The sequence below is a fragment of the Tinamus guttatus genome, unplaced genomic scaffold, assembly GCF_059628265.1.
Source record: "Tinamus guttatus ecotype Peru unplaced genomic scaffold, ASM5962826v1 Tinamus_guttatus_pri_ptg000336l, whole genome shotgun sequence".
Taxonomy (NCBI): Eukaryota; Metazoa; Chordata; class Aves; order Tinamiformes; family Tinamidae; genus Tinamus; species Tinamus guttatus.
Genome location: NW_028288870.1, coordinates 265787 through 292420, shown reverse-complemented (window position 1 = coordinate 292420; position 26634 = coordinate 265787). Strand labels below are relative to the sequence as shown.

The 26634-nt window shown below is 43.3% G+C and overlaps 1 protein-coding gene across 1 annotated transcript; it reads left to right on the top strand.

Moving 5' to 3' along the window:
- The first annotated feature begins 239 nt into the window (after positions 1–239).
- On the top strand, positions 240–18284 carry IFNGR1 (interferon gamma receptor 1). Its single transcript, XM_088529677.1, has 7 exons — positions 240–318; positions 8834–8948; positions 9173–9345; positions 10876–11030; positions 11823–12000; positions 13040–13155; positions 17706–18284. Exons 1-7 carry the CDS (start codon positions 252–254, stop codon positions 18207–18209), a joined length of 1308 nt encoding a protein of 435 aa, XP_088385803.1. The 5' UTR covers positions 240–251; the 3' UTR covers positions 18210–18284.
- Positions 18285–26634: the final 8350 nt, after the last annotated feature.

Here is a 26634-nt window from a genome sequence, read left to right as displayed (position 1 = left end):
AATAAATAAAAATGCCACAGGATTAAATAAAAATAAATAAATAACTGAGCGAAAGGGCGGCCTCGGCGCCGCCCCGGGTCACGTCAGCGGCCCGCCCGTTTCCCGCTTCCCGCTCCGCCCCGCGCAGGCGCCGTTGTGGCCGAGCGCAGGGCTGCGGGGAGCGGCGGCCGCGGACGAGGCGCCCCCGCTCCGCTCCGCGCCAGCCCCGCTCCGCTCCGGCCCCGCTCCGCTCCGGCCCCGCCGCGGGCGCCATGCGGCTGCCGCCTGCCCTGCTCGCGCTCGCGGCGCTGCTGGCGCCCGGCCGGGGCTCGGCCGCAGGTAACGGGCAGCGCCGCGGCGGGGAGGCCGCGCGGAGGGTGCGGGGGCGCCCGGGCTGGCGGCGCCCTCCGCGGGCGGGAGGAGCCGGGGAGGCGGCGAGGGCGGCCCTGTTGCCGCCCAGGGGCGGCCGCGCGGCTGGAAAGCGGGTCTGGGGGTGCCGGGAAGGGGGGTCCCGTGGACCGGGCGCCAGCGCGTGCCGACACTGTCGCGTCGTGACTGTTCTGTACAGCCAGCGGCTACGGTCCTTATCGCGCCCGTCACAGCCGCTCCCTCGGATGCACTTTGGCACATGACGTGAAGGAGGCCACAGAGCAGCGGCGTCTGCCGCGTTTCGCGCGTGGGCCCGCGAGCCGCCGCGGGAGGGCCCGGTCCCGCGTGGGGCTGTGTGCGGAGCGGGGCCGCCCGGGAGGAGCCTCCGCGCGTCTCCCCTCGGGGAGCGCTGGTGGTGGTGGTGCTGCTGGTGGTGCTGCTGGTGGTGCTGCTGGTGGTGCTGCTGGTGGTGCTGCTGGTGCTGCTGGTGGTGGGAGGCGGGCGGAAATCTAGCTCTGTTTTCACTTGGCTTTGGCGTGGGTGATAAGACCCGAGGTTGAGGGCTCGTGGCTCAGGTCAAAAGGGAACATGTGGCTGCGCTTCGTTTGTAAATATATTCAGAGACGTATGCAGGGTAGTGTATATTAGGATTTTTGTGAAGGGGCTTAAACCAGGATACACATCTGTGCTTTAGCTGAAAGCAGCACTCCTGCAGCAGCCTTCACCCCCAAACACGCTGCCTCCCTCCGAAGTGCTGATCCTGATGCCGGGTGTCAGGGCTTCCCGCACCGAGATCCCTGCTTTTCCAGAGTGACCGATCGCCGTGCCCCCGTGATGGGCACACGCTGGCCTTACGGGACTTGAAGATCGTTTAGGTTTACCTCCCCTGGGCTGGAAACAGAAGATGCATATTAATCTATCCACTCGTTTTTCAGTGTTGCAGTTCAGTTTTTCGTCATCCAGGTGGTTTATTTTTGTAAAAATTAAACTGGCAGTGCAGTTAGAGTCGAAGAAGGGGAATTCTGAAACATGTTTATGACACTTTTCCTTTGCAACAGAGCGGTTTTCTTAAGTCTTATCAGGCCTTTCAGAACTCTGGTGGGGTAGTGCATATCTCAGAGCTGAAACATAAGGGGGGAATGCACTTCTGTCCATGATCTGGTGCTTTGTTAGAGGATACGGTTTTGCCTAGACAACCAATAGCTCTTTCCTGAGCACTCAAGCACCTCCCCTGTTTCCTACATCTGGGTGCTCAACAGGTGAACAGCACATGTCCCTATGGATATGCCCGTGATCCGTCATTGGAGCTGGGCATTTGTCCTTGCAAACCTCCACTCTGCATCTAAGTGTCCCAAGAGGGAGATCCCAAAAAGACCTACTCAAAATTGCAGTACTTGGGCTGTAATAGCAATTCAGGTGGTACTTGCACATTGAAAGCCTGTTTTCAAAGTCTATGTATATATTTGCTTTTTGTGGTCACAAACTGCATGTGCCTGTTAGGTGATAGTGTTTTGGACTTGTTATTTTATGATTCTGTTTATTGGCAGTCACAGCAGTTCCTCTGTACAACTACAAGCAAGAAGGTAACGAGATGATAGTGCTGTATTTAGATACTATCTGTGTTAGTGCTATTTCAGCTCTTATAAAAACAAAGAATAGTCATGAAACAGGTAGAACAGTATTTTGCTATTAGAGCAGCTTTGAAAAACTTTCTTGTGCACGCTTTTTTCTTTGTTTTTCCTTTTTTCTTTTTTTTCCTTAATGTATATACAGTGATCCACCGTCTTAGTGCATGTAGAATCATGTTGGGATGTTTACCAAAAGCAATAATAATAAAAAGAAGAAAGCTCTGTGGATTAGTGTCCTGACTCTGAGCCACGTGGATGTAAAAGCTTGTTGTTAATAGTAGCAATAAAAAGGTACTGAATGTGTAAAGTGTACATTCCTGGTCCTGTATTCTATAAAGTTACCCAATCTTTATTTCATGCACTAAGCATTTTTTTAAGCAAATAGCTTTGTATTTGGCCTCTAGTCTTTGAACTCTTTATTCATTTGTAAAATTGAATGAGATTTCTCTTTTGAAGTTGTTTTTTTCTTTTTGAGAACTTCTAGTAGAATTTTTTACACGGGCTTGCTTTTTTCACACAGTGATTTAAGCTTATGTGTAATAACTTTGTTCAGGAAGTGCTACTGGAGTATAGAAGACACATTACAAGAGTGGTTTCCTTTCTGGGGAGTGAAGGCGAGCTCATGAAGACGAGCACCTGCGAGCTTTTCATACAGCTTTTCCGAGGAAGGCCGAGCAGGCAGGAGGAGCAAAGCTCTCCTGGCGCCTGGGTGTTTATCTGCCTGTCCGCCGGCCTGCAAGCTCTGTCGCTGCTTCAGTCGCTCGACACCAGGAGGGCTCTGCCCCTCGGGCCGGACCCGCTGCCAGCTGGGTGGCAGGGCCAGGCTGGCAGAGCCCACTTGGTGAAGCCTCCAGAGCTGCTGCCCTTTCTACACGCAGTGAAAGTGGCTGGATGTTAAACATCAGCCTGGGCTCAGGTGGAGCGTGGGGCTAACGTGAAGACACGCGCTGCTTTCCCGGGCTGCAGCCCAGGGCGGCCCGTTACTTTAGCATTGTGTCTGATTTCCTTTTAACTCCCCGGCCTAAATGGCGCAACGCCCGTTTGGTGCAAATCCAGACCGGAGTTAGTACTGATGGCACCCTGGGGAGGGTAAAGTGGCTTGAAACTGCCATCCTACTAGATACTGCTCTGGAATTAGAGGGATTTGTTTTTCATGGAAACCTAAAAGACGACTCTGGAACAGACGTTCAAAAGATTGATTTATAAATGTTTTCTCATAACTTGTTCCTTTTAAGCTTCACTTTGTGCTTCTAGTACTTGAACTGTGCTCAGCAGACATGTGGAACTTGCAGGTACTCTGGTTCATTGAGTTTGTTGCCCCAGAGAGCTGTGTCATACTCTGCCCTGGGGAGTCCCCTGGCTAAATGTTGTGCGTATGACACCTTCAGCTGAATTCCACTTCTGTGATCAGTGGTAGCAAATCCCTCTGCATTTATACTAACAGTATGTGTTAGAATGGGGCACGGGATACAAACTTCGGTTAGAAGGCTGCCTGTCTGAGCTGCTTACACTTACCCCTTTGAAGTGTCCTCTAGCTCATTGACTTACAGCTCTTGATGTTAGATAAATATATAAAACACCTGACAAGATATTTCTAAATGTACTTATAGGTAGCTTTATTGTGGCTGCTCCAAAATTTGTCTATTGCAAGTGTCTTTCCTGTAGTATTTTTCAGAAACATACATATAGTGAAGAAGATAATCTTCATCCAGATACAGAAATCTTTCTCAATGTGTGTGTTTCTGAACTCGATGAGATTTGTGAAGGAGTTTGTATACAAAGTGGCACTGCTGATAAAGGAGAGCGAATGGAACAAACAAGCCGCGACTGTTTGGGTTTGTTATCTTCTGTGAACAAGCAAGCAAGTTTTGATTCACGCTTTTGAACCAGCACTATGCCATATGCAGTGTATAACTTGTCTAAGGCTTGTCTTCCGTCCTCAGTGTTTAGAAAGCAGTTGACTGTGCAGCTATGTGCGCTTGCTCCCATTACTTTGAAAAATGAAAAAAAAAAAAAAAAAAGCTTATTTCTTATCAGGCTAAAGCCAAGCAGCAGATATGTGGAGTAAAACAAAAGCCTTTCAGCAGCATCTGGTTTTTAATCTCAAAATATTTCCTCCCGCATACATTTCCTTCCTGTCTGCTATGTAACAGTCCCCCAAGAGGCAAGTGTCTCTAGAAATTTAGTATTTTAATTGAACACATATTGAGATTAATATGTGGGATTTTTTTCCCACGCCACAGGGCACGTCACATTTACTGACTGTCAATGGGAGCATTCATTATAATTATATAGTCTGGGCTGCTTATATATCAGCAACTACTCGTATTTCTCTGTGAGCAGTGCGTGTTGCTTAACACTGATCCTTCTGTGAGTTTGTTGAGTTTGCTGAGATCAGCCGAGTGATTGCTTTTCTGCTTGTGATCTGCTCTGTTGAATGCTCAATTTATAGTTTATTCTGTGATCTTTCTTATATTTGCTTTTACTCCTCCGTTTTCCTACCTTTACTTTTCAAATTTTAAGTTCTTTGTCCTCAAAATCCAAGCATGTTTAGTTTCCATATTCCTTTTTTTTTCCTAATCATTAAAAAAAAAAGAGAGAGAGAGAGGAGAGAGAGAGACTGGTCTTTCCTCCTGCCTTCTGCCTTTATTCCCTTCTCCTCTGGGCATAGATACGTGTGTGGGGTAGCTCCCTGTTGCCCATCGCTTGTGGCACATTTCTGTGCCTCTGTGCAAATCTACTCTTCCTGAAGTCTCCATTGCTTTTCTGTTAGCCAGCCCTGCCGTCACACTCAGCAGGGTGAATGGGACATACTGGGAGGGTGGAAATCACTTTATTTGAACTAGAAGCAAACGTGACCTCCTCAAACTCCCAGTATTGTGATTTGATGATTTTTTTTTTTTTTGCATTTTTCCCATGCTGAGTTCCTCACTGTTTGAGTGTGCTCCTTGGGTGCAGCTGCTATCGAGCTGATTAAATTTATTATAAATTGAGAGTTTTATGTTTAAAGATTATCGTTGTGTCACTATCATCTTTCCCTGGTTGTGCCTACTAAATAGCATAGCGCAGCAACGTAGCACCCTTAAGAAGTTACTGTTGCCTTATGGCTTAGTAAAACCTTGTTCAGATAAACGGTTGTGATAATATCAGTAGTAGTAGATAGCAGTAACATCTGTGTACATTAGTGCTCCATAAGTCTGCCAGGTGCTCTCTGCACTCTGGATGCTGGAGCAGAATCAGGCTGGGAAGGGGTGTCGCGAAGCTCCTGCTTTCCATGACCCACAGGTAGCCGGGGCCAATGGGAGGAGGAACCTCGACCCCCAGCAGTCCCATCTGCTGTAGTGCTGAGCACTAAGTTCTGCACCTCAAGCTTCTGTGAGCCACTAAATGACCTGAAAAGTAACTCTGTGATACAAACTGCTTAGGCGGTTTTTATGGATAGAGATATGATCTTCCATGGTAATGACTAGTGTAATTAGGAAAAGCAGATGAGCTCTCCTGCCTTCTCCCTGCCTTTCCTGCCTACCAGCAAACCTCAGAGATAAATGCAAGCTGAAAGCACTTTATATTGAATTTACTGCATATCCATTGGACCACCTGGGAGACAAGGCAGTTGCTGCATGTAGAGATAAAGTGAGGTAGTGGAAGAAATAACCAGCGGACATCTCTTAGAAAAAGAAACACAAGTCATTTTTGGCCTGTGAAACATGGAGAGGCTTTAATGAGATGACAGGAGGTGCGATATAAAACTTGTATCGCTTCTGGCTCTCAGTGCTGAGTAGAGTTTTGAATTTCAGCTTCTCAGGTCATGCTGAAGGGTATCCTGTAAGCCTTTTCTGAGGAGCAGGAGTAACTGGTTTGTGAGAGAGAGCTTGATCAGCTTGGTCATTGAAAGCAAGCTTAGAAGTAGGCATGGGAAGGGTGAGCTGACTGTATGTGTGTATGGTTGTTCTTGCAAGTGATCAAGGCCAACCTGCAGTGTCATGGCAGTATGGGATGTTGGCATGTTGGTGGTGGCATTGCAGGTGGCTAGAAGATGATTTATTTGATACAGTTCATGAGGAGAGCAATCCTTTGATGAGGAAGCTTTGTTTGCTGCAAGAGTTCTTGTGTTTTTTAGTCTTGGCGTTGTAGTGTAGTGAAGGAGCATGTTAAAAAAAACATGGTGGGAGATAGAGGATTAGGTTGAATAGTCTTTTGCTCACTCAGTGTTCAGACATAGAATCATAGAATCACAGAATCCTTAAGGTCAGAAGGGACCTTTAGAGATGATCGAGTCCAACCTCCCTGCTCAAGCAGGGTCACCTAGAGCACGTGGCACAGGGTGGCATCCAAGCGGGTTTCGAAGATCTCCAGAGAAGGAGACTCCACAACCTCTCTGGGCAGCCTGTTCCAGTGCTCTGTCACCCTCACTGTTAAGAAATTTTTCCTTAAGTTCCTGTGGAACTTTTGGTGCTTCAGTTTCTGGCCATTTCCTCTAGTTCTGTTGGTGGCCACCACTGAAAAGAGGCGAGCACCATCCTCTTCATTCCCTCCTTTGAGATTTTTATATACACTGTTTAGATCCCCTCTCAGCCTTCTCTTCTCCAGGCTGAACAGACCCAGATTTTGTTTGTTTTGCCCAGACAGTTTGTTAAGCTTCAATAACCTGGAGCTTAGCAATCCTCCAAACTGTGTTTCTCTTACACCAATATAGCGATCATGAAATAACTTAGCCTTAATGGAAGGAACCAGCTCATGTGAAGGACATGAGGGAGGAGACAGGAGATAGGGAAAGGACCCCATTCTCAAACCAGCAGTTGCTTAGATGTGTTTAAAGCCAAGCACACAAGTCCCCGCTGCTGGTGGAGGCCCTGGTTCCCACCCTTTCGCAGCAGTCGCGTCCCCTCAGGAACCCACGCTCGATGGCCAAGATACTCAGCGCGTGTCGGCCAAATGTCCTGCTTTCACACAAGCCGTGCTGCGGATGCTGAGGGGCCGCTGTAGCTGCATGTTTTAATGGTAACTAACCCATTCAGCACTCGCAAACCCCAACTGCCTTTGTGAAAAACAGACATCTGGCAAGTCTACGACAAAGAAATACAAATCAGAGCAAGTCTGAAGAAATACCAACAAGCTTGTAACATACTTCTAAACATTGTTTTCCTCTGTTTTATATCCCAAGTGTAAAATGGGAAGAACGATCATTTCTCTTATGGAGGAGTTGGGAAAATATTTGCATAGGTTTAAATGCATTTGCTAGCATAATTTAGTGATAAGTATTATAGAAGAGCTTAGATTCTTAAACTGAAGAATTGTCTTGAATAGCATTTCCTAACCAGGTATTGAAATTGCCTACTGGGCAATGGGGCAAAATGCTGTGCAGTTTTATCTGCCTGGCTTTTAGTTGTATATTTGCCAAGGAGCCAAGCCAAGCTTCTAGGAGAAGTTTTAATATTCTCTGGCTTTTTATTTTTCTACTTTTTGTCAATTGTAGCCTTATATAAATACAATTATGTAAATAATAGTACACTACAGTAACATTTTCTAAGGCTTATTATATCAAATATTTTACTGTTAAGTGAAGTATTTTACAGTGTAGCATCTGTGTGCTTTGACACCTCTTCTATCAACTTAACACCTTTTTTTCTTGTGGTTGAGAATTTGATGATTGTGTTCCTGTCTTCCAATAACTGAAATACCACTTTTGTACATATTAGAAAATAACTAAACCACAGCGCCATTTGCAGTGAGGCGTATTGCATGTATAAAAACTTCGTGGTTAGTAGCAGATCTCAGCCTCGATGTATGGCTCCTTGTCAGATGCTGTCTTTGTGGTCTTGTTCTCAAGACATGAACTTTCCCTCCTTGATTTATCACAGAGTGAAGTTGGAGCGCTCGCTTTGTGAACGGTGTTGTTGAGCAGGTCAAATGAGAGTTAACCTCCAACACTTCACAAAAGTTATAGTAAGAGAGTATTAAGGAGGCCAAACCAGACATTAAGAAGCAAAACGATGACTAAAATTGTTTAAGGGACTTTCACTTTCCCCTTCTTTTGTAGGCTGTCAGCCTTCAATAGTTACAGTCTGTGAAATTGTCCTTCCCTTGCAGCTGACCTTCCCCTCAACCCAGCTGGTGCTCAGCACAGAGCACAGAAATGTCTTCTTTTATTTATTTATTTATTTATTTTATTCCTGTATCATTTACTACCCTCACCTTTTATGTTATTTACTAAATGCACTTCACCATGTAAAACTACATGGTATTTTCACAGTTTGTGTTCCTTATGAATGTTAGTATTTTATTATAACAGCTCGTTAAGTGATATCACAGGAGATGTGGAAATGTTATTGCCCAAAATTCATGTTGAATCCAGGCTTTCCCCAGCTGAAATTCATTCTGGCAAGGCTGAGTCAGGAGGCAGCAGGGCTTTCCTGGAGCAGGCCCTGGGTTCTGCAGCTTTGGTTCTCCTGCTTCTCAGCAGGTTCTCAAAGAGAAAGGTAGATCTGGAGGAGCTGAGCTATTCCAACTTCACTAAATTCATGTTATCTGTCCTGCTGTAATACCAAAATAGCCAGATGAGCATCACAGCTGATGAACCAGGCAGGGACTCAGGGACTTACTTTCAATCAGTGTGGGTTTTCTGAGGTTCTGGGTTGCAGATAGGATGAAAAAGACAAAAGGATGGAAAATCAGCCTGCAAGACTCTGCTGTGTTCATACTGCTAGCAAATCAATTCCTCTTTGGCAGAAATATTTGGAATTTTTTATGGCTAATTTTTCCAGTCATTTCTAGCAGGTTGCCTTCTCCAAATAACTCAGAAGAATACTTGGCTTTTCCATTGCTTGACTAAGCCAGATTGTTTTGTTTCTTTGTAGTGCCTTCACCAACACAACTTACAATAACAGCTGAAAATTTTAAGACTTTCCTGTACTGGCAATACCCAGATATTTCTGAAACTGCTTATTTTACAGTAGAAATCAAACCTTACAAGTAAGTTCTTATTTTTTTTCATAATTTCCTGTACCTCATATTTTCCAGAAGCATATAAAAGCAATCAGTGTACGATAAACATTTTTCCTTCTATTCGGTGAAGTCATGTAGTGATAAGTTTCCTAAGTGTAAATTAAGGCAAAATTTGTCAGATATTTCATCATAGGCAACATACTGCACAATAAGTGGCAACTGTATTAACTAATATTTGATCTGTTTTACAGTCTTGGTACTTATAAGACCATCTTGAGTTGTGTGAACATTTCGGCTCATTTTTGTGATATCTCGGGAGAAATAGAAGACCCCTTTTCCTCCCATTGGCTTCGAGTTAAAGCTGCTGTTGAGTCAGAACAATCTGAGTATGCTGAATCAAGCGAGTTTATTTTGCAACAGCATGGTAAGTTCCATACTCCAAATCTTGTATTTTTTCCCAATATTTTAAAAAACAAAATTATCTCTTGTGCCTTAGTATGTCTCATTTGGGAATATCATAAGCTCAGGAGTCCAGGCTGAAACAAAGCATGAGTGCTGTTCAGTAGGAATTTCTTAGTTATACCTCTGTAGGGACTTTTTTTTTTTTGTCCTCCCACTGTGGCATTTGAATATTTTTTCAGAACTTTAAAAGCAGGGAAATGGTGCTAGTGATGTTCTCTGTGCATCTTCCCCACATTCCTGTCTGCTGGCAAGCACAGTAGCAGACTGCTGCTGGGAGCTCTGGTGCCGTGGAGGTTGTACTCAAGCGGCCAGTGAGGTGATGTTTTGGCACTGCAGCCCCTCTGACTGAGTGTGGTCTTGGCACTGCACTTCCCTGACCACTATGGATATTACCTAGAAATTACAGACATATCTGTAGTATCTGTATCTGGTTAAATAACAGCTGCTCCCCTTCATTTGAGTGCTTTGGGCTGTTTTGGTAAGAATACTGCGCTTTAACGTTAATGCTGTGGAAATTGTGCGTCCAGATTTCAAGCCAACCTTTCCAAAACTGGTGTGAGCCCCAGCAGTATGTGGGAAGCACCAAGTGGGAAGCCCCACAAAAGTGAGGAAGGTCTGAGATTTCTGTATAACTTGGCAAGTACGTTCAGGCAGGAGGTTGCCCATGAGGCTGTCTCTGACCAAGGGAGAGCTGGATTTCTGCGTTGCTGGAGTTGTGGGAATAGTGTATGTCTCCTGGTTTGCCTGTCTTTGATTCCCTCTCCTTGCCCTTCCTTCACTTAGTGCACTCATGTCTTGGAAGCAGTGGTCTGTTTCAACCATTTGCCAAAGAAACAGAAGCCATGGAAATGATGCTAAGTTCCACAGTTTGCAGGAAATGGGTCTTTCTTCGGAAAGTAAAGTTTCCATGGAACATGAGACACACATGTTCAGTCAGATCATTAGACCGCAACAATTCACAAAGGCCATTGCACAGGAAATCACACTTCCTAACTTCCTTCCTATTGTTCAAGACACTATTTTTTTAGTTTTTCAGTTGGCCTTTTTCATTTTGTGACTCCCATTTTTAGTTGAGCATGGTTTATGGGTGGGACTTGGCAATATTTTGAGTTTGGTTCTCCTTTCCCTTCCCCCCCCCACCCCCACCCCGTTGTCAGTGAACTGAGTTGTTGAGTTGACTTATATATATATGAAGGAAAATTGGGAAAATTGTGGGTTTTTTCCAGCAGTAAAATTCTCTATTGTAGCTTGTCTCTAGACAATCTAGAGAATCTGTTATGTGTATTCCATTAGCAGATTCATGCTTGTATCCATATGCTTTCATTACTTCTCAGTATTACAGCTATATAATATTAAAAACATTATAATAGACGTGATGTGATATGCTCCTCAAATCTCTAATTTATGTAATTTAACTGTAAATAGCAAGTTTATATGTCTCAACACCATGTCAAAACCTTTGGCCTAATGGAAAAGGTATGATGTGTTTCAGTAAAAATAGGACCGCCTGTGTTGCATCTCTCAAGGCACAGTGACAAAATCATCGTTGATATTTACCAACCTGCATTTCCCTCTGAGGAGCTTTGTCCTTGGATCAGTAAGGCGGATGTCATATACACAGTGACCTTGGGGGACAGTAAAAATCAGGTATGGTTCAAAGTGAAAACTTCAAATTAAAATATTTGTGTTTTAAATATCCAAACAGGCAGTTTGCCCCTTTAATAGTAGGTTTTTTTTTTTTTTTTTAATCTTCAATAACACATAAAGCTAGTGATTTTCAGAAGAACAGTGAACATAAGACTATGGATACAGACTGAAGCCCTAAAATTTCAAGTGGGTTATGGTGAGAGACGTGAGGTCTAGATGGCAGTTGCCCAAATGCACATCTAATAACAAAAGTTAATTACATGTACTGTATGCAAAAGTGAGGGAGGTGCTGTTTGTGCGCGCATGTTAAAACATTGGTAACTTTATTTGTGCCCCTTTGACTGTTCTACATAAGATACTGGTCCCACTTCATTTGTGTAGCAATCATGGAGGTTTAACTTGAGAAAACTCATAGCAGATATGTTTGTTTATACTATGGATAGTTAATGTAAAATTAACATATATATTCAGGTACTTTTTTATTGAATTAGGAATTTAATTTAGTGAATTAAGAATGTAAATCTACACAATCAACAGTGCCTATTTTGGATATATTTGAAAATGTTAGCTGTAAGCACCATGGTTTGATCGAACATGGCTCCTTAAGGTAGCAAATAAAACTCTTGGAAATCGCTAGTAGAAAAAATTTGCAACTTTATCGAGGCATATATATGTCTTATCAAATAATGTTGTTATGTTTTTAAGTGTTGGAAGATACTGTAATTTTTATCTTGTTGTGTTTAGTCAAATGATGTAATACAACTTTTTTTTTTTTTTTTTTTTTTTTAACAGAGCAAAGAGGAATTCTTTCCCGAAGATTGTAATTTAAAGAAATGTAGCGTAGACATCCCAATTTCTTCTGAAGGTTCCATTTATTGTGTTTCAGCGAAGGGAAGTTTCTATAATGATCTGATACTTGGTGCCCCATCAGAGGAAAGCTGCATTCCTATTCCTCTCAAGCTGACTTTGAGTAAGATAATTCTAAAAATCTAGTAAGAATGTAACTGAAGAGTGTAACTGAAGAGCTGTCATATAGAGTCTGACCAGAGATTCATTCAAGTGTTCTGACTGTGATATAGCTGTAGGCTCGCTTCTCCCCTAGGAGAGTATCAACAAAGGGAAAACACAGTAATTCTTGCCAAATATGCTCCCAATTCTAAAAACTTATAAAGATAATACATCATTTTCAAGCGACCCTGCGCTGGGGTGGGGAGGAAGCTTTTCCTGCTTCGTTGGAATTCTGGAATTTGTTTCAACTCTACATGATCATTGGAGTTATTAGCAAGTGAGAAACAGATCATTCAGTGAGTTGCAGGGTTTTCGGAAGCAGAACATCCATCTTGTAACAAATTGCTTTTTGCTGAATTATATCTCCAAAGAAAATGCAAGTAGGCTTTCATGAATTTGAAGTAGCAATAAATTTGTGGTTTAAAAAAATTAAGCTATCATCTTGTTTAAGATGATCCCTCAAGAGGACAAAGGCAGCTAATGACCCAGCTTAGTATCTCTGAAAAGCTCTTTCAGACTTCTTAGTGTCACTTAATGTGGACCAAAATTTCATTAAAGATTAAAGAAAAGAGATGAAATTGGTAGCTTTGAATGTGTTCTTTCTTTATATGGAAGAAGAGCAGTATGCTTGGGGGAATTAACTGTACTGTGTTTTTAACAGTTTCATTAGATGTAGATTATGTACAGTAATTCTTATGTCAGTTAATATACTATCACATGGACATTTTTTTGTCACACTTGTCATCTCTAAGGAATGAAAACTTATTTATAAAATTCCTTTATCTCTATAAAAACACTATTGTGGTCATGGCTTGGAAATTGTGTGTCAGTATAATTTTCATATAGCGTTTTATAAAGCAAGTTCTTGAGAAAGGTGGTAAATTGATACATTCATATATTGCAGCTAACAGTTCTGAGCTATTTTAGTTTCTAAAGTTATTCTAAATGATACAGCAATGGTTTATTTTCCAAACTTGACAATTTTTTCTCCAACTTCCTAGGCTCAACAAATGTTGTAATTGTGGTTGGTGTTATCCTCATCTTTGGTCTATTTTTGGGTATGTTTTATGGCTACAAGAAATTAAAGAAAAAGAACATAAAGCTGCCTAAGTCTTTGGTAAGTTCAGACTTCTCTGTATAATTATTAATATTAATATTTACTTTCCAGATAGACAAAGCTGCTTGGTTAAAATTTAGCTATCTCACTGTTTACTATGCTGTTGTAGATGTTTAGAATTTATGCCATCTAAGATTGTCCCAGTGTCTGTAATCTATTTATTTTAGGGTTAGAATTCAGTCTCTCTTTAATTGAAGCAACATTACTTGGCCCATTTGGAAATGCACATAGATGCAGTGCACATAGATCTTCAGTGCACATAGATGCATTTCTTTCATTCTAGTGACAGGGAAATGCATGACGTGTCTTCGTTTTGTGGTTATGTTGTGATAATGCTAATCATGTAACGTTATTACAGTAACATGTGGAGTAAAAAAAAAAAAAAAAAGTAGCCGTGTTGTAGGGAGAGGAAAGAACTCGAGGAAATGTGGTGGAGACAGAGGGAAGTCACGGGGAAAAGGAGTCAGCAGCTGCTCAGCCTTGTCTGCAGGGAGCTCTTAGTCTGTCAGAAGCAGCGCGCTTCTCTAAGCAGCTCCTCAGCCCAGGTACCATCCAAGCATGTCTGAATGAAAAGGGAGATACTGGTGACTTTCAGCTTCTTTTTCATGCTAATGTGTAATTATCTGAATGCATAATGTTGTATTCTTTGTACACACACAGTTTTGTGAAGGCAATTTATTATAGCCAAAGATACCTTTATCCAGAATGCCTCTAAGCTGTGACTAGTAGATGCCTTATTGCCCTGGTTTTCCAAAACTACTGCAATATCCCATCGAAGGGATTAGGAAAAAAGCATCACATGAGGAGAATGGGTGCTATAGAATTGTAGTGAGTTTACCCGTGTGTGCTCCAGGTTCACACTTTAGCTTATCTTGGTGAAACTTGTTTCATTGCCCATTCTCAATTTGCTGTATATTACCTAATGCTTCCTAGATGTTCCAGTATATCAGGTTCCTCCCTGCTATGTGAAGGTTTTGATTGAAGTCTATAGGAATGCTTAAGCAGACTGGTTCACATTCCACTTTGTGCCTTGTTTAAGGAATTGAATGAGACTTAAAACTATTTGTAAAGGCCCCTACCTTTGGTCCATTTCCTTGGAATTCTGTGATCTGAATGGAAAAGCTCACAAGCATAATTTCAATGCAGGTGATAAGAATTACATGGGAGCTATCTCTTCAGACACCTTAGATTTGAGAGCCTGTCACTGTCTTTCCATACAGGTCATGACTACTGTGCTTTACCTGAGCTTGTCTGAAAAAAAAACTCATCAGTTGAGTCTCCCTGTATGTTACTAGGCTAGGTGAGGAGACAACTGCCTTCCAGAGATCTGTTTCCTAATAACTTTAATATTTTAGTGCTTTTTAGTGTCTGCTTAAATCATTTGAGTGACTTTCAGCAAGTTGAAATACATCATCAGAAAAAAAGCAGCCATCACGCGCTTCCTCACTGCTCATATGGTCAAAGAGAAAATTCTGTTGCCGTTTAGATCTGGAACCTCCACGTTGTCCTCTGTAAGCTTTTTAAGACTCCCAGAAATAGCGTGTCAGTCATTTCAGGTCTTGCTTCCAGAATGTGACTGTCTTACAAGGTGAACAACATTGAGTGGTTACTTTCATAAGAGTTTCTTAGTTTAAATGTGCTAAACACCCCGTTGTAGTAGGAGGGATCCTACTGGGAAGATGAATCTAGTGAAATGGAGCACGTTGTTTACAAAACATTGTCGTGCTAATTGAGCCGGTGGAGGACACAGGTATATCTGATGTCATCAGCAGTGTAGATGTTATTAATGAGCCATTCAGTTATCTCTCTAAAAGTATTCCAAGATATTCCTCCCACCACCATCTTCAGTCATTCCAGAAGGTCCTTCTGGGAATTGCTAGGACAAACCCTCAGAAAACAGAGTGGAAGCAGGACCTGTTGAGTACCTTGACAGCTACTTATTCTTCTTTGGATGTGTCATTTATATGTATCCTGGAGTTTGGATTCCACCTGGGGGAGACTCTAGGCTATTAAGATGGTGAAAGACCTGAAACTTGAGGTGTTCATGTTGGAGACATTAAAATATCAGATCACAACATCGTGCCAGGAAGTACTGCTAAGATAGAGCTTAAACTCTCCTGTCGACTCTCAATTTACCAATGTTGTGTTGTGTACACAAAAGCAAATATTAACTTACCTACAGTAAATATTTTTCTTCACATAGTAACCCATATCTTAATTACACTTTTTACTGGAGTTGCTCTGCGTGGCATTCGGATTTAATGCAGGAGGATCTGTTGATTCTTCACTTTGACACTAGAAAGGACTATGTGAATTGCTAGATGATGTAAATTGTGATTCAGCATCTCTTAAAGAAACTTTGATACCAGGAAGCCTGTGAAGTATTTTTCTTCCAATGCCTTCCTTGTTTTGTGGATGAAAATAAGAGTGTCTACCCTGTATTACTTTAGGCAGAAACTTACAGTTTCCAGTGAGTTGGAAGCAAGACCTGAAATGAAATTTTCAGTGTATTTGGATAGATTACAGTATCTTCAGGATTCGTCTTTGTAAGAGTTGCCAGGAAGCAGAGTGAAATGCAGAAACTGTGTAGGGGAAAAATAAGGCATTTTTGCTAACTCATTTTAGAAATATGAATCTAAGGCCATGTGTTAATTTTTAAAGCAGTCCTGTGCTTAGGTCTGATTTCTTGTTTGTTTATGCTGTAGTGTAGTGGATGTGGCATTGAGGAGGAGAGGAAGATTACAACTGCTGTAAATGCAGCTTTTAGCCATGTTTTGTATAGAATTCAACTTTATTTCATATTCTTAAAGTATTCTAACTTAAATAGGGAATTATCTTCTCCTGTCATTTATTGTGTGACTATTGGAGAAGATTTTTTACTACTCCACAAAGCCACAGATTCTGGTCCCTTCGAGATGAGTATAGGTGTATGTGTATATGGCATATATAGTGTAAATGACATATATATGGAAACATGCTGAATCTTTATGATTAGATTTTTTTCAAGTACAGCTTCAGTCCTAATAACTCATCATTAGCTTTTAAGTATCTTCACCTTGTTGATTTTGTTTCCTACAGCTACCTTTTTATCATCAGCTTCCTAAGTATGGGTAGTTCCCAACTGTGCTTATGTAAAATTACTCTGAATATTCTTTATCTGGTATATTGATTGTTCCCATATATTGACTACCACCATGGTTCTCTCTGGATATTAATTTTCTGAAGGGCCGTTATGTTGCAGTGTGGCGTATTCTGACTACTACGGAGACACCTTAGTGCCACTTTTACTAGTTTCCAGTGATACACCTCGACTTTCAAAGAGGTCATCTCGCCCTAGTCCTAGTAACACAGCTGTTTGTAAAACTCAGATTACAAATAATTCATTTCATGGAATATAGTGGTTTTGATGTTGTTTTGATATTAGTTTTTATCTTTTGGGTTTTTTTTTGTTTGTTTTTAATGGAATAGTCTGTACAAGTACAAAATGCGAGGTTCTTTTTGCCTATTTAGAGTTTTTCTTAAGCCATGTTATGCTTTCCCCACCATTTTTTCCACTGTAGCTACATCCTTCCCTTTCAGATTTGACCCAGCCAATGACTTCTAGTCAAAGTATTTAATAAAATATCTAAAAAAACAGTAATTGTATACCTCTTACAAGAATTTAGTTCGTCCATAGGAGGTTATACTTTGTACCTTTAATGAATTACAGAATTTGAAAAAGAACTCTTGAATTGAAAAGTCCTGTTTTCCCTAAGCTTTATGCTAGCTTTAGGGGACAGCACAGCTGAAAACTTACCCTGTTGTTTTTTGTACACATTGTTGAAAATATCTTAAAAAGAAAACAAAAACCAGCACCAAACAAAAGTAAATCTGAAAAAATGATGCGGGCTGGAAGCATGTCTGTTTAAAACAAGCTGAAGCCTGGCTCCTGAAGGGCTTGATGGCAGTGGAGTTTTCAAAGGGAAACATCCCATTGCAGTACTGGTGGAGTGCTTAATAATCCTGCAGAAACAACCAGGAAGGCTTCAGCATGGATGTGAATGGCAGGACTGTTTTAAACTTCTCATACAATTTTAGGGATCTGTCCTGGAAGGTGTATTCTCTTAGTTGAAACAGTGCTGGAAAATTATACTCATTAAAAGTTATGCTCGTGTGTATGTCTAGGCTTGAAAAGGTTGTTCATTCAGAAGGAAGAGTGCTCTTTGGGTGTTGTTGTTGGGTTTTCTTTTTTTCTCTCCTGCTCTCCTTGCCACTGTGAGCTTAAATAGTATTTTTAGGTCATTTGAACAGGTGAAGGTTACACCTATGACATGGAGCTGGTCCTTGCCATGTACTTGCACGCTGAAAACATTTTTGAGAGCTTGCCTAAAAGTATTAATCAAAGTGTTGGATAAATAGCCAGAGGCTAGTGAATCTGCCACAGTCTCATTTCGCTGACTTCTGTTGGAAATCACCGTAATAAAATTAAATTTATGTCATAAACGTTTAGTAACCTGAACAAAAATAGAAGTTTTTTTTATTTGTTGTTTTTTGCTTTTTTTCCATTTCAGGTTAGTGTGATAAGAAACCTAAACACAAACAGATTTCTAGAACCAAAACCAGAGACAAAATGCAACTCTGTGGTCAGTCTCATGCCAGATGAGCCAGCGTCGCCAGCTGATGAAGAAGTGCACCCGCTGAAGGTAGAGCAAAAGGAAGGAATCACTAATCCTGAGAATTCCAGCGAAGGAGCGTCTTCTATTTTCCTGACAGAGGTACAAGGCAACTCGGGAGAGGTTTCTGTGCAGGAAAGCACAGGGCAGGTGTCCTCTGATGATGAACAAAATCATAAAGGGAGAGGGAGTTATTTCCCTTCTGACAATAACCAGACAGAGATATGCAGTAACTGTTCAGATGCAGAGGTTCCTACCACAGAAGTACAACAAACAGTCCATCCAAGCAGCACGCTCAAGTTTTCGGGCTATGACAAGCCTCACGTGCCAATAGATATGTTGATAGATGTTGGTGAAGAACGGCCCGTGGTTGCATACAGGCCCACCGAGCAACCAGGATAGCTGCAATATTGAACCAGAACTCATGAAGAACAGCATTACTGAAGAACGTGGACAGGATTGATCGTATTATTAACATTTAAAAGTTCTAAAATATCCTGATCCATGCAGAAGCAGCAGCTATATGCCTCGTTCTGTTCTGGAATCGGAAGGGTGCACTGGAGGACTACTACTTTCTATGTTTCAGTTAGTAAATCTATTTCCTTCAAAACACAAATTCGGTGACTCTGTGAAAGACTATACAAAAAAACTATTATCTGTGTTTAGCCTCATCAGTTTGGCTTGCCTAGATATGCTGTGTAACCAAGCTGCATTCTTCAAAACTCCTGTCTCAGCTGTCTGACTGATCCTTATTGAAAGAAGTTCGTTTAATGTCCGATTACATAAATTCTTTGGACAGAAGGTGATGTGTCTCCATGCTTTTTTTACAGAAGTATCTGTTTTAAAGGATACTTTTTAATGGGTGTATCATAAGTATTTGAAAAGCTCATAAATTGTGCATATTATAGTAAACGTTGTTGAAGGAAAACAGGTGTTATAGTACTTTCGTCCTCATGTGTCATGCTGGTATGAATACTCATAAAATGAAGTTAGTTTTTATAGGAACCGCTGACCTGCTTTCTTTCCTGCACCTATCGAACATTAACTGCAGCAATATGTGCACAGCACCCGAAGGGTTCAAGAAAAAAAGCTCTTTCCTTTCTTACTCACAGGACTGTAGTAGTTCTCCTAGCAGCATTTTCATAATTCACAGAAGGAGAAAAAAAAAAGACACAAATCAAATAGGCAAATGTTGCAACAGAAATTTATAACAGAAGGCAGAGTTAAAAAGATTTTAGTATGTGCTAACTGACTTGGATGTGTTTTTGAATTAGGTTTAAGTCTAATGGGACCATCTAACTTTTTCTGTATTGCATCCTGGGTTGAGCTCCCAGCACCTGGTGGAGGCCCTGGATCTGATAGTGCGTGTGTATCCCCACAGCAGGAGGGCAGGAAGCCTCTCTCGTGTGAGGAGGCTGTGAAAACCAAAATGAGCTTGAAGCGTGGAGCGCCGCTGAGCTGCACGTTAGCCGTGCGCCTGCTGAGGAGACGCGCGGCCGTTCTGTAACAGGGAGAGTTAGAATACTAGAAAGTATTTTTGTTGGGTTTTCGTTTGTTTTCTTGAAAACGTTTCTAATCGTATGTTAATTTGCTGAGTAACTGTTTTCATTACCACTACTAGGAGTAATTCTTCTGGCAACCAGCATCTTTTTTTGTCATCTCCATTTGAAAAAATGTTGCTGCTCCTGAAGAATGTCAGGGATTAGCCATAGCAACCACTCCTTTTGGTTGTCTGCCTCCAAACTGTCCTGTCGGACTTAGGTAAATGCTTAGAAATGTTAGATTTAGTGTTAGTTTGCACTTTGCATCTCTAATATCTAGTACTGTTCTCTGTGCAAACTATTCAGCAAGATTCACCCTATTAGGCTTGTGTGAATAGATGAGCTCACAAAATGATTTCTATTCTGGATAGCTTTCTTCTGTGGATTTTTGGTGCCTTTCTGGAAAAGAAGCAATGCCTTTTGCCTGATTGGGGGCAGAGGTAGGTTTTAGAACTAAGTGACCTTTTCTGATTCCCTTTCCCATGCTGCATTGTACATTGCTGTGCCCTGGATCTTTGAAGGCATGTGGAGCCCTGTGAGTGAGAGGATGCAGTTACAGGTAGGTATTGTCAGGATTGACCAGAAGTATCACACAAAGGATGAACCCGTGAAGAATTAGGCAGGTGGGAAGGTATTTCTGTGTTACAGAAAGGCCCTGTTACTCTGTGCTTGAGTTTCACTGCTTAGATGTTTCATACTAGGCAACGTGCACACACGTATCTAACCTCTTCTTGCAGCTCTTCCAAGAATAACAACTGAAGCTGCCCCCGCGTAGCTGCAGAAGGCCCTGAGCAGAGCTGTTGCCTCCGTGCCGTGTAGTAAACCTTGGAAGTCGGTGGGAGAGGGGCGGTTTGAGCCAACATTGAGGGTACATCCAGATGTCCCGGTTCTCAAACAGCTTCCAGGTTTATGACTGTGGGCTGGAGAAGTTTGCAGGGAGCATAAACTCAGGTTGTTTTGTTAGCTGTGGCTAGCACAACACGCGGGTGAAACGAGATGAAATCCTCTGCGCTAGGCTGAGCTCCATCTCCCGCAGCCCCGTCTCCAGCAGCTCTCAGTGGTGTTTAGAGAGGGCCCTGGGCCCCCGGGAACTGCCCTGTGGTATTTGTCAGCACTCAGCCCCATGTCCAGCAGCCTGCTGCAGCGCGGGGACTTCCACGGGTGGGGAATATGGAACTGCTTTGCCAGCTGCAGCTAACAACTTCTTTAAAGAACTCAGTTGTCCTTTCTGTTTGAACTTGGCAATTTTTTATCAACCCTAGAATTAACAGTATTGTGGTATATGTTTGCATATAGTCCATCACTGGTTATGACTCCAGGAGGAGAGACTTTCATGCAAATACTGTTTTTTCCTCAGTAAAGCTAGAAGGAGTGGTGTCAAGTAACCATTTTAATAGTAGTAAATACTTAATTCATATTATTAGTTTCAATGTGCCAAAAATGCACCTTTCATTTTACAAAATGATTGCTCTATATTAAAGCCAAAATACAGAGATTTTCTGTAGTGACTTGCATAGCTGTCTTTTGTATGATTTTTAAAAGCCCAATCTTTTAAATATGAAATCCGTATTTATTAACACCCTTTCCATATTGTGTGTTGCTGGGCCACGTGTGGAACCTCCAGGGGTCTAGTTCGCTTTTCTCCCTGGGCCCACATCATTCCTCCAACATGCCTACCTAATGACAGCGCAACGCTGCTGCTCTACCAGTGCATTACTCTTCAGAAATATTTTTCTGATGTCCAACCCGAGTCATCTTGGTCTTGGCAAGCTCAGCGTTTTGCCAGAAAGGGAGAGCGTATTTTGCTCTCTGCTGAGTGTATTTTGGGTTTTGTCTCAGGATTGTAAAGATTGATTGTAAATAGTGTGAATTTAATGTTTTTTTGTATGCAACTAAAAAATCTTGAAAGCAAACGTGCTGTCCTTTTTGCTGCTGCTAGCTTTTATATCGAAGAATAAATCTTCCTTTTGAAACTCAGTTGTGTGTTTCTTTGTGTTGTGTATGTGTGAGCGGTACTTAAAACTGAACAGCAAACGCTGTTTGTGGTAGATGTCCTACGGGGGAAACACCCGTAGGACGCACCCTGCCATGGGCGCCATCCCTGCCAAGCGGTCGCCTCGTCGCCAGAGTCACCTGAACCCAGCGCGGGCGCCCCGACCCGGCGACTGTCCCTGCTGCCCGCTGGGGAAACGCTGCTGAACTTACAAAATGCATTAGCTGCTTGCATTTACTGCAATTTCTAGAAGCTTTAATAATGGATTAGCATTTTAACCCATTCTGAATTCCAGGTGTATGGAATACAGTTTCAATAGGTTCCCATTTGCTGACTGACTCATTTCTAAAACAGGACAATGAGCTGACCAGATAGTTGATTGGGCTGAAAAAGGACTCTCTTCATTTCTTTTGTCACAAAGAAGCTTTTTTCTTGCTGTCCAGGTATAGCTTTATGTATATTTATATACATATATAGATATATTAGACACAGCAAATCATGAGCCAGCAATCCACATGGTTCCAACAGCCACCTCCTCATATCTTCTGCAAAATTAATCCTGCAGTTGTCCAATGTTTACAATATTTGAAACAGTAAGCAGTGCTGTAAACTGCAAACCAGCCTTTTCCTTTGCTGATATCTCTTAAGCAGATTCTGTAGGGTTGCTCAGAGATACCCTATCCCTTTCAAAATATCTTTTCAAAAATAAATAAATGAATAATGAAAATGAATGAATGCTTTGGACTGAAGATACAGAGTATCCTCCTGCTTGTCTTTACTCAACTCTTGCCTTCTTGCTTTGTCCTCTGTACACTGCTGTAGGAAAATTGGAAAAATCTGGAGTGCGGATGTGTCAGGACCTGCTGCCAGGAAGGTGAGGTTGGGCGCGCTCCGGCTTCCAAACGAAGCCCCTTCCTCCCAGTGAGGGCGGTACCGAGTGGAGCAGTTTCCGCGGGAGCGGCTGGGCTGCAGGCCCCGCGGGGCAGGTGCCTCCTGAAGGCGCCGTTTCTCCTGCTGCTGTGAGAGGCGGCGGCGGCGCAGGCAGCACCGCAGGCTCTCCCTCCCCTGCCCAGAGAGGAGGGTGCAGCGGAAGCACCCAGTCCTTGCCCCAGGAAGGTGGCTGCCCGCTGCGCTCCCTCCCTCTGGCCGGGAAATCCGAATCTCCCTGCTCGGATATCCGAGGTGGCCAGCGGAGCGTCGCGCAGGCCTCGCTGGCGATGCGGGCGCAGCCGTGGCCGTTCCTCCCGCGTCTCCCACAGCGGATCCTCCCGCCCTCCCATGGGGCTCCCTCCTGTGCGCTGTGGGGGTCCCTCCTGTGCGCTGTGCCGTGAGTCAGAGCAGCGCGGTCTGCGACCCGGGCACGGACACCGCATCAGTGACGCAGCACCCCGCAAGCGGCCTGCAGAGAGCAAGCCCATGGGTCACGTCCTGCCCACGCTGGCCATCCTTTGGGCGGCTGCTGGTGCCCGGGTATCGAGCAGAACAAGCATTCGTGCCACCAGGCACTGAGACCCCCTTTCCTTACCAAGGAAACATGAGTAGCATTCGTGTTGGGCTTATCCGTGTTTACTCACTGCTCAAGCAAGTGACTGGCGTCTTTCCTACACTGCTAAAATCAGCTAAACCAGAGCAGCTAGGGAATATTAATCCCACATGCCTCTCATCTGGTGGAGTTCAATCTGCAGATGATTCAGTGAGGGAGCCAAAGCTTAAAGGAAAACAAGTATTCTCTGGGTAAATTAACTATTCCAATCCCTAGCAGTAGAAAAAAGTCATATAGCTTTTCAAATAAGAACAGACTAGCAGTTTTAAAGAAAGTCATTATTTAAATAAAATCCTTTGAGAAATTTTTCTTTTGGATGTTATGCACAGTTCCTAATGAGCACTAGTGTTGGTTACTGTTGTCTTGGGGCAATTCGGTTTCTCGTGGTAATTTGTAACATGTTTTGCAGAGCCTCTCGCCCCTGAGCTGTTCACACCTGCAGGCAGGAAGCAGTGAATGCCCACGCTGTACAGTGAAAGTCAGTCTCGCTTCCTTAGCAGCTTCTCTGTAACAGCTCTTGCGGTGCAAAGTCTCGTCACCTTCACTGAACACCAAAAAAAAAAAAAAAAAAAAAAGCAATCGTTCCCATTGCTTGATTTTTTTTTTTCTTGTAAGTAGTGATTCATGGTCACAGCACTAAGATCGGAAAGGGCGGCACGTACACTGTACGGGAAGAACTGAGGGAGCTGGATTTGCTCAGTCGGGAGAGGAGATGTCTTGGATGGGGCAAGGGGTTGGATCTATTGCGGTTGTGATCTACATAAAAAGGAGAGGAAGGGGGGCAGAGAAAAGCCAGAGGCAGACTTTGCCTGGAGGTAAATAATCAAAAGACAAAAAGCAACTGTTCAGTAGCAGCAGGGGAATCCCAATGAGATGTAAGTGAAAACCACTTCAAAATTAAAGTGGTTAGTAGGGATAATACTGCAGTTAGCCCTGCTTTGAGCGTTAGGTTGGACTAGGCGCTCTCCAGAGCCCTCATCCAGCATTATTATTATCTTTTTTTATGAATCTGTGCTGGTTGTTTAGAAGGGTAAAAGACAGAAAAACTCTGCTACAATCAACAACACCATTTGGGGCCCAAATAACCCAAACTGCTGCTTTTTTATTGTCCATTCAACCCCGGTAAAACACTAAACATGGAAAGACCCTTAGAGAAACTGCCTCTGGCAGTTACTAGAAGTAGGGTCTGTGAATCCCGCTTGTGGAGTTTCCTCCCATCCCACACCTGCGTCATGCGTACACGTGAGACCTGCCCACGCACCTGCAATAAATACCAGAGAACCACATCCTGGAAAGGCAACAGGAGCACCAGGGTTAGCTTTAGTGCACTTCTGGATCAGAAACAATTTGCTCCAAGAGAAAAAAACACAAAAATAAAATAAAGATGGTGCTAACAAAACAAATGAGTCAGGCAGCTTCCAGCCTGACTGTACTTGACGTTTACCTCCGTGTAGCAATATGCAAACCTCAAGAGAATGAACTCTGTTTTCTCAGCATTTAAATAGGCTTTTATTCCAGGAAAAGAAAAATTTCTCATGTCCACAGTTCTGCGTATATTCCTGTGGGATGTCAGAGAGGACTGAGCTTTCTGTTGGATCATCTGCACTACTATTTCAGTCATTATTTCACAAAAGTTTGGACCTTTTTTTTTAATTGCTTTTTAAATGTTCACATTTATTTAAAATACACAGTATTTCAGTACATATTAGCCTGTGCATTGGACTCATCCTCCTTATTTTTTTACAAAATTTGCCATATATATAGTTTGTTAAATTCAGGATGTATGTCCTGAATTTGTATGTATGTACATATCTGTACATACAGATGTGCATGTATGTGTGCATACAGCTGATATTGTTTGAATATAGCTATTTTTATGATACCAACCACAACGCACTCGAGAAACATGACTGGGCAAAAATGTGGTAAAGATGCTGCTGGATAAGCAAATGTTTGAATAATTAGCAAGTTTGGCAAGAGTTACAACTACTCCAGCCTGCCATGCTGCCTGCAGATAAGGCGCTATCAGAGCGCACAGGAAACCCGGCTGCCCAAGGGAGCGGGCAGTTCTCTCCCCGTGTGGCCACAAAACACAGCGCCCTTGAGATGCGGGAAGCGGCGCCGCCGAAGGCTCCAGGCAGCGGGACCTCCAGCTCCGTGGGCCTCCTCGCTCCCGCCGTCGGCTTTCAGGCCGCTTTGCGGGGCCGGTAGGAGCTGCCGGCAGGAGCGGTTCGGAGAGCGCGGGCGCCGCGCGGGGCCGGGCTGCCCCTTCCGCAGGCCGCCGCGCAGCCGCAGCGAGCGTGACTAAGCCCCGGTGGCATTTCGGGCTACTCGTTGGTTTAGACACGTTCCTCATTCCCGCACTTGAGCTCAGAGGAGATGATGAAATGCTAATTGCATTTGGTGTGGGGAACTGCTTAAAGGTCACGGGGTTTTGAAAAATGTGTCTGGGAAGTGGACAGATAAAAAAATTTCCAGGCACTAATGGCAGAGATGCCTTTTTACCTTCTGCCTTGATTTATGTTTTTTCTTCTTTTGTGCATTTCTTCCCTGTTCTGTAATCCCCTACAGTGGGCTAAGTAGTTAATTTTTAAAGAAGTCAGACATCTACAGTTTTAATACGGCTGTTGCAAATGCCTTGAATAACAACGTATACTAGATCAGCTGAGCCAAAAAGCCCATGCCCAGTAAATACTGCTGAAGTTTATATAAGCCCAGTTCCTTGATCAATTTATTTTCCTGTTTGCCTAGTATAACTGAGCACTTTTAATGAGAAAGGACATGAGTTTCAACCAGAACTTGCACTTTTTTATTGTGCTGACAGGTGCTTTCCTTCCCCTTTCTCCTAAGGCAAGGATGGTTATTGGGCAAATTCCTATTTCTGCAAGCAGAAATACCCGTTCCTACAGACAGGTAGCTCTTGCAGTGGTGGGCACCATTCAATAGTGCTCTGCTGTATCCCCCCAAATTGGGCTTGTTTGTGGTGAAGAGCTTTCGAGAGGAGAGCGGGCGGCAAGGGATGGGAGCCGGGTAAGTGCAGGAGGAGGGAAGGCATCTCCTGACTGCTTCCAGCGCCGAAGAGGTCGCCGCCACCACCCGGCTTTGGGGCTTTTCTACAGCCGAGGATCTGAGCGGCGTTGGCAGCTCTTGGCTGGTGGAGACGGCTCTGACGGCTGTGCCCGGGCACCCACTGGCCCCGGGCTGCAGCGCACGTGGGCACAGGGACCGGATTTGCCAGTGACACCCATTCCCGAGTGTATTTTCACAGCTCTGTGGCACATCCCAGCACACAGAGCATGTGACTCCTGGCAGTCCAAAGTCCAACACGGAGCAGCGCTCTGGCTCCTGGTGCTGCTGGGCACGAGGGGGATGCTCGCCCTCAGCGTGCCCGGGAATCCCACCTCCATCCCCATCCCCGGCCAAGTCCTGCCGTGAGCGCTCCTGAAAACAGCACTCGGTGCTGCGCCCAAAGACGGGCCTCCAAAGCAGCCTGCGTCCCAAGGTAGGGGTTCTACGCTATTAAAGTGAGATTCTTTATATTCTTCAGCTCTGAGAGAGTAGCAAGCTAAAATAACAAAAAAAAAAAAAAAAAAGCACTTAGCAAGCAAACTCCAAAGGAGATAGACTTGTCAAATTCCTGGGGAAAAGCTATACTGCCAGGTCCAGATCCTTTGAAAATTAGAGCCTAGAAAAGGATCTTTTTTTGTGTGTTGGTTTGCTTCCGAATTAATTCCAAACCCAGGTGTGAGT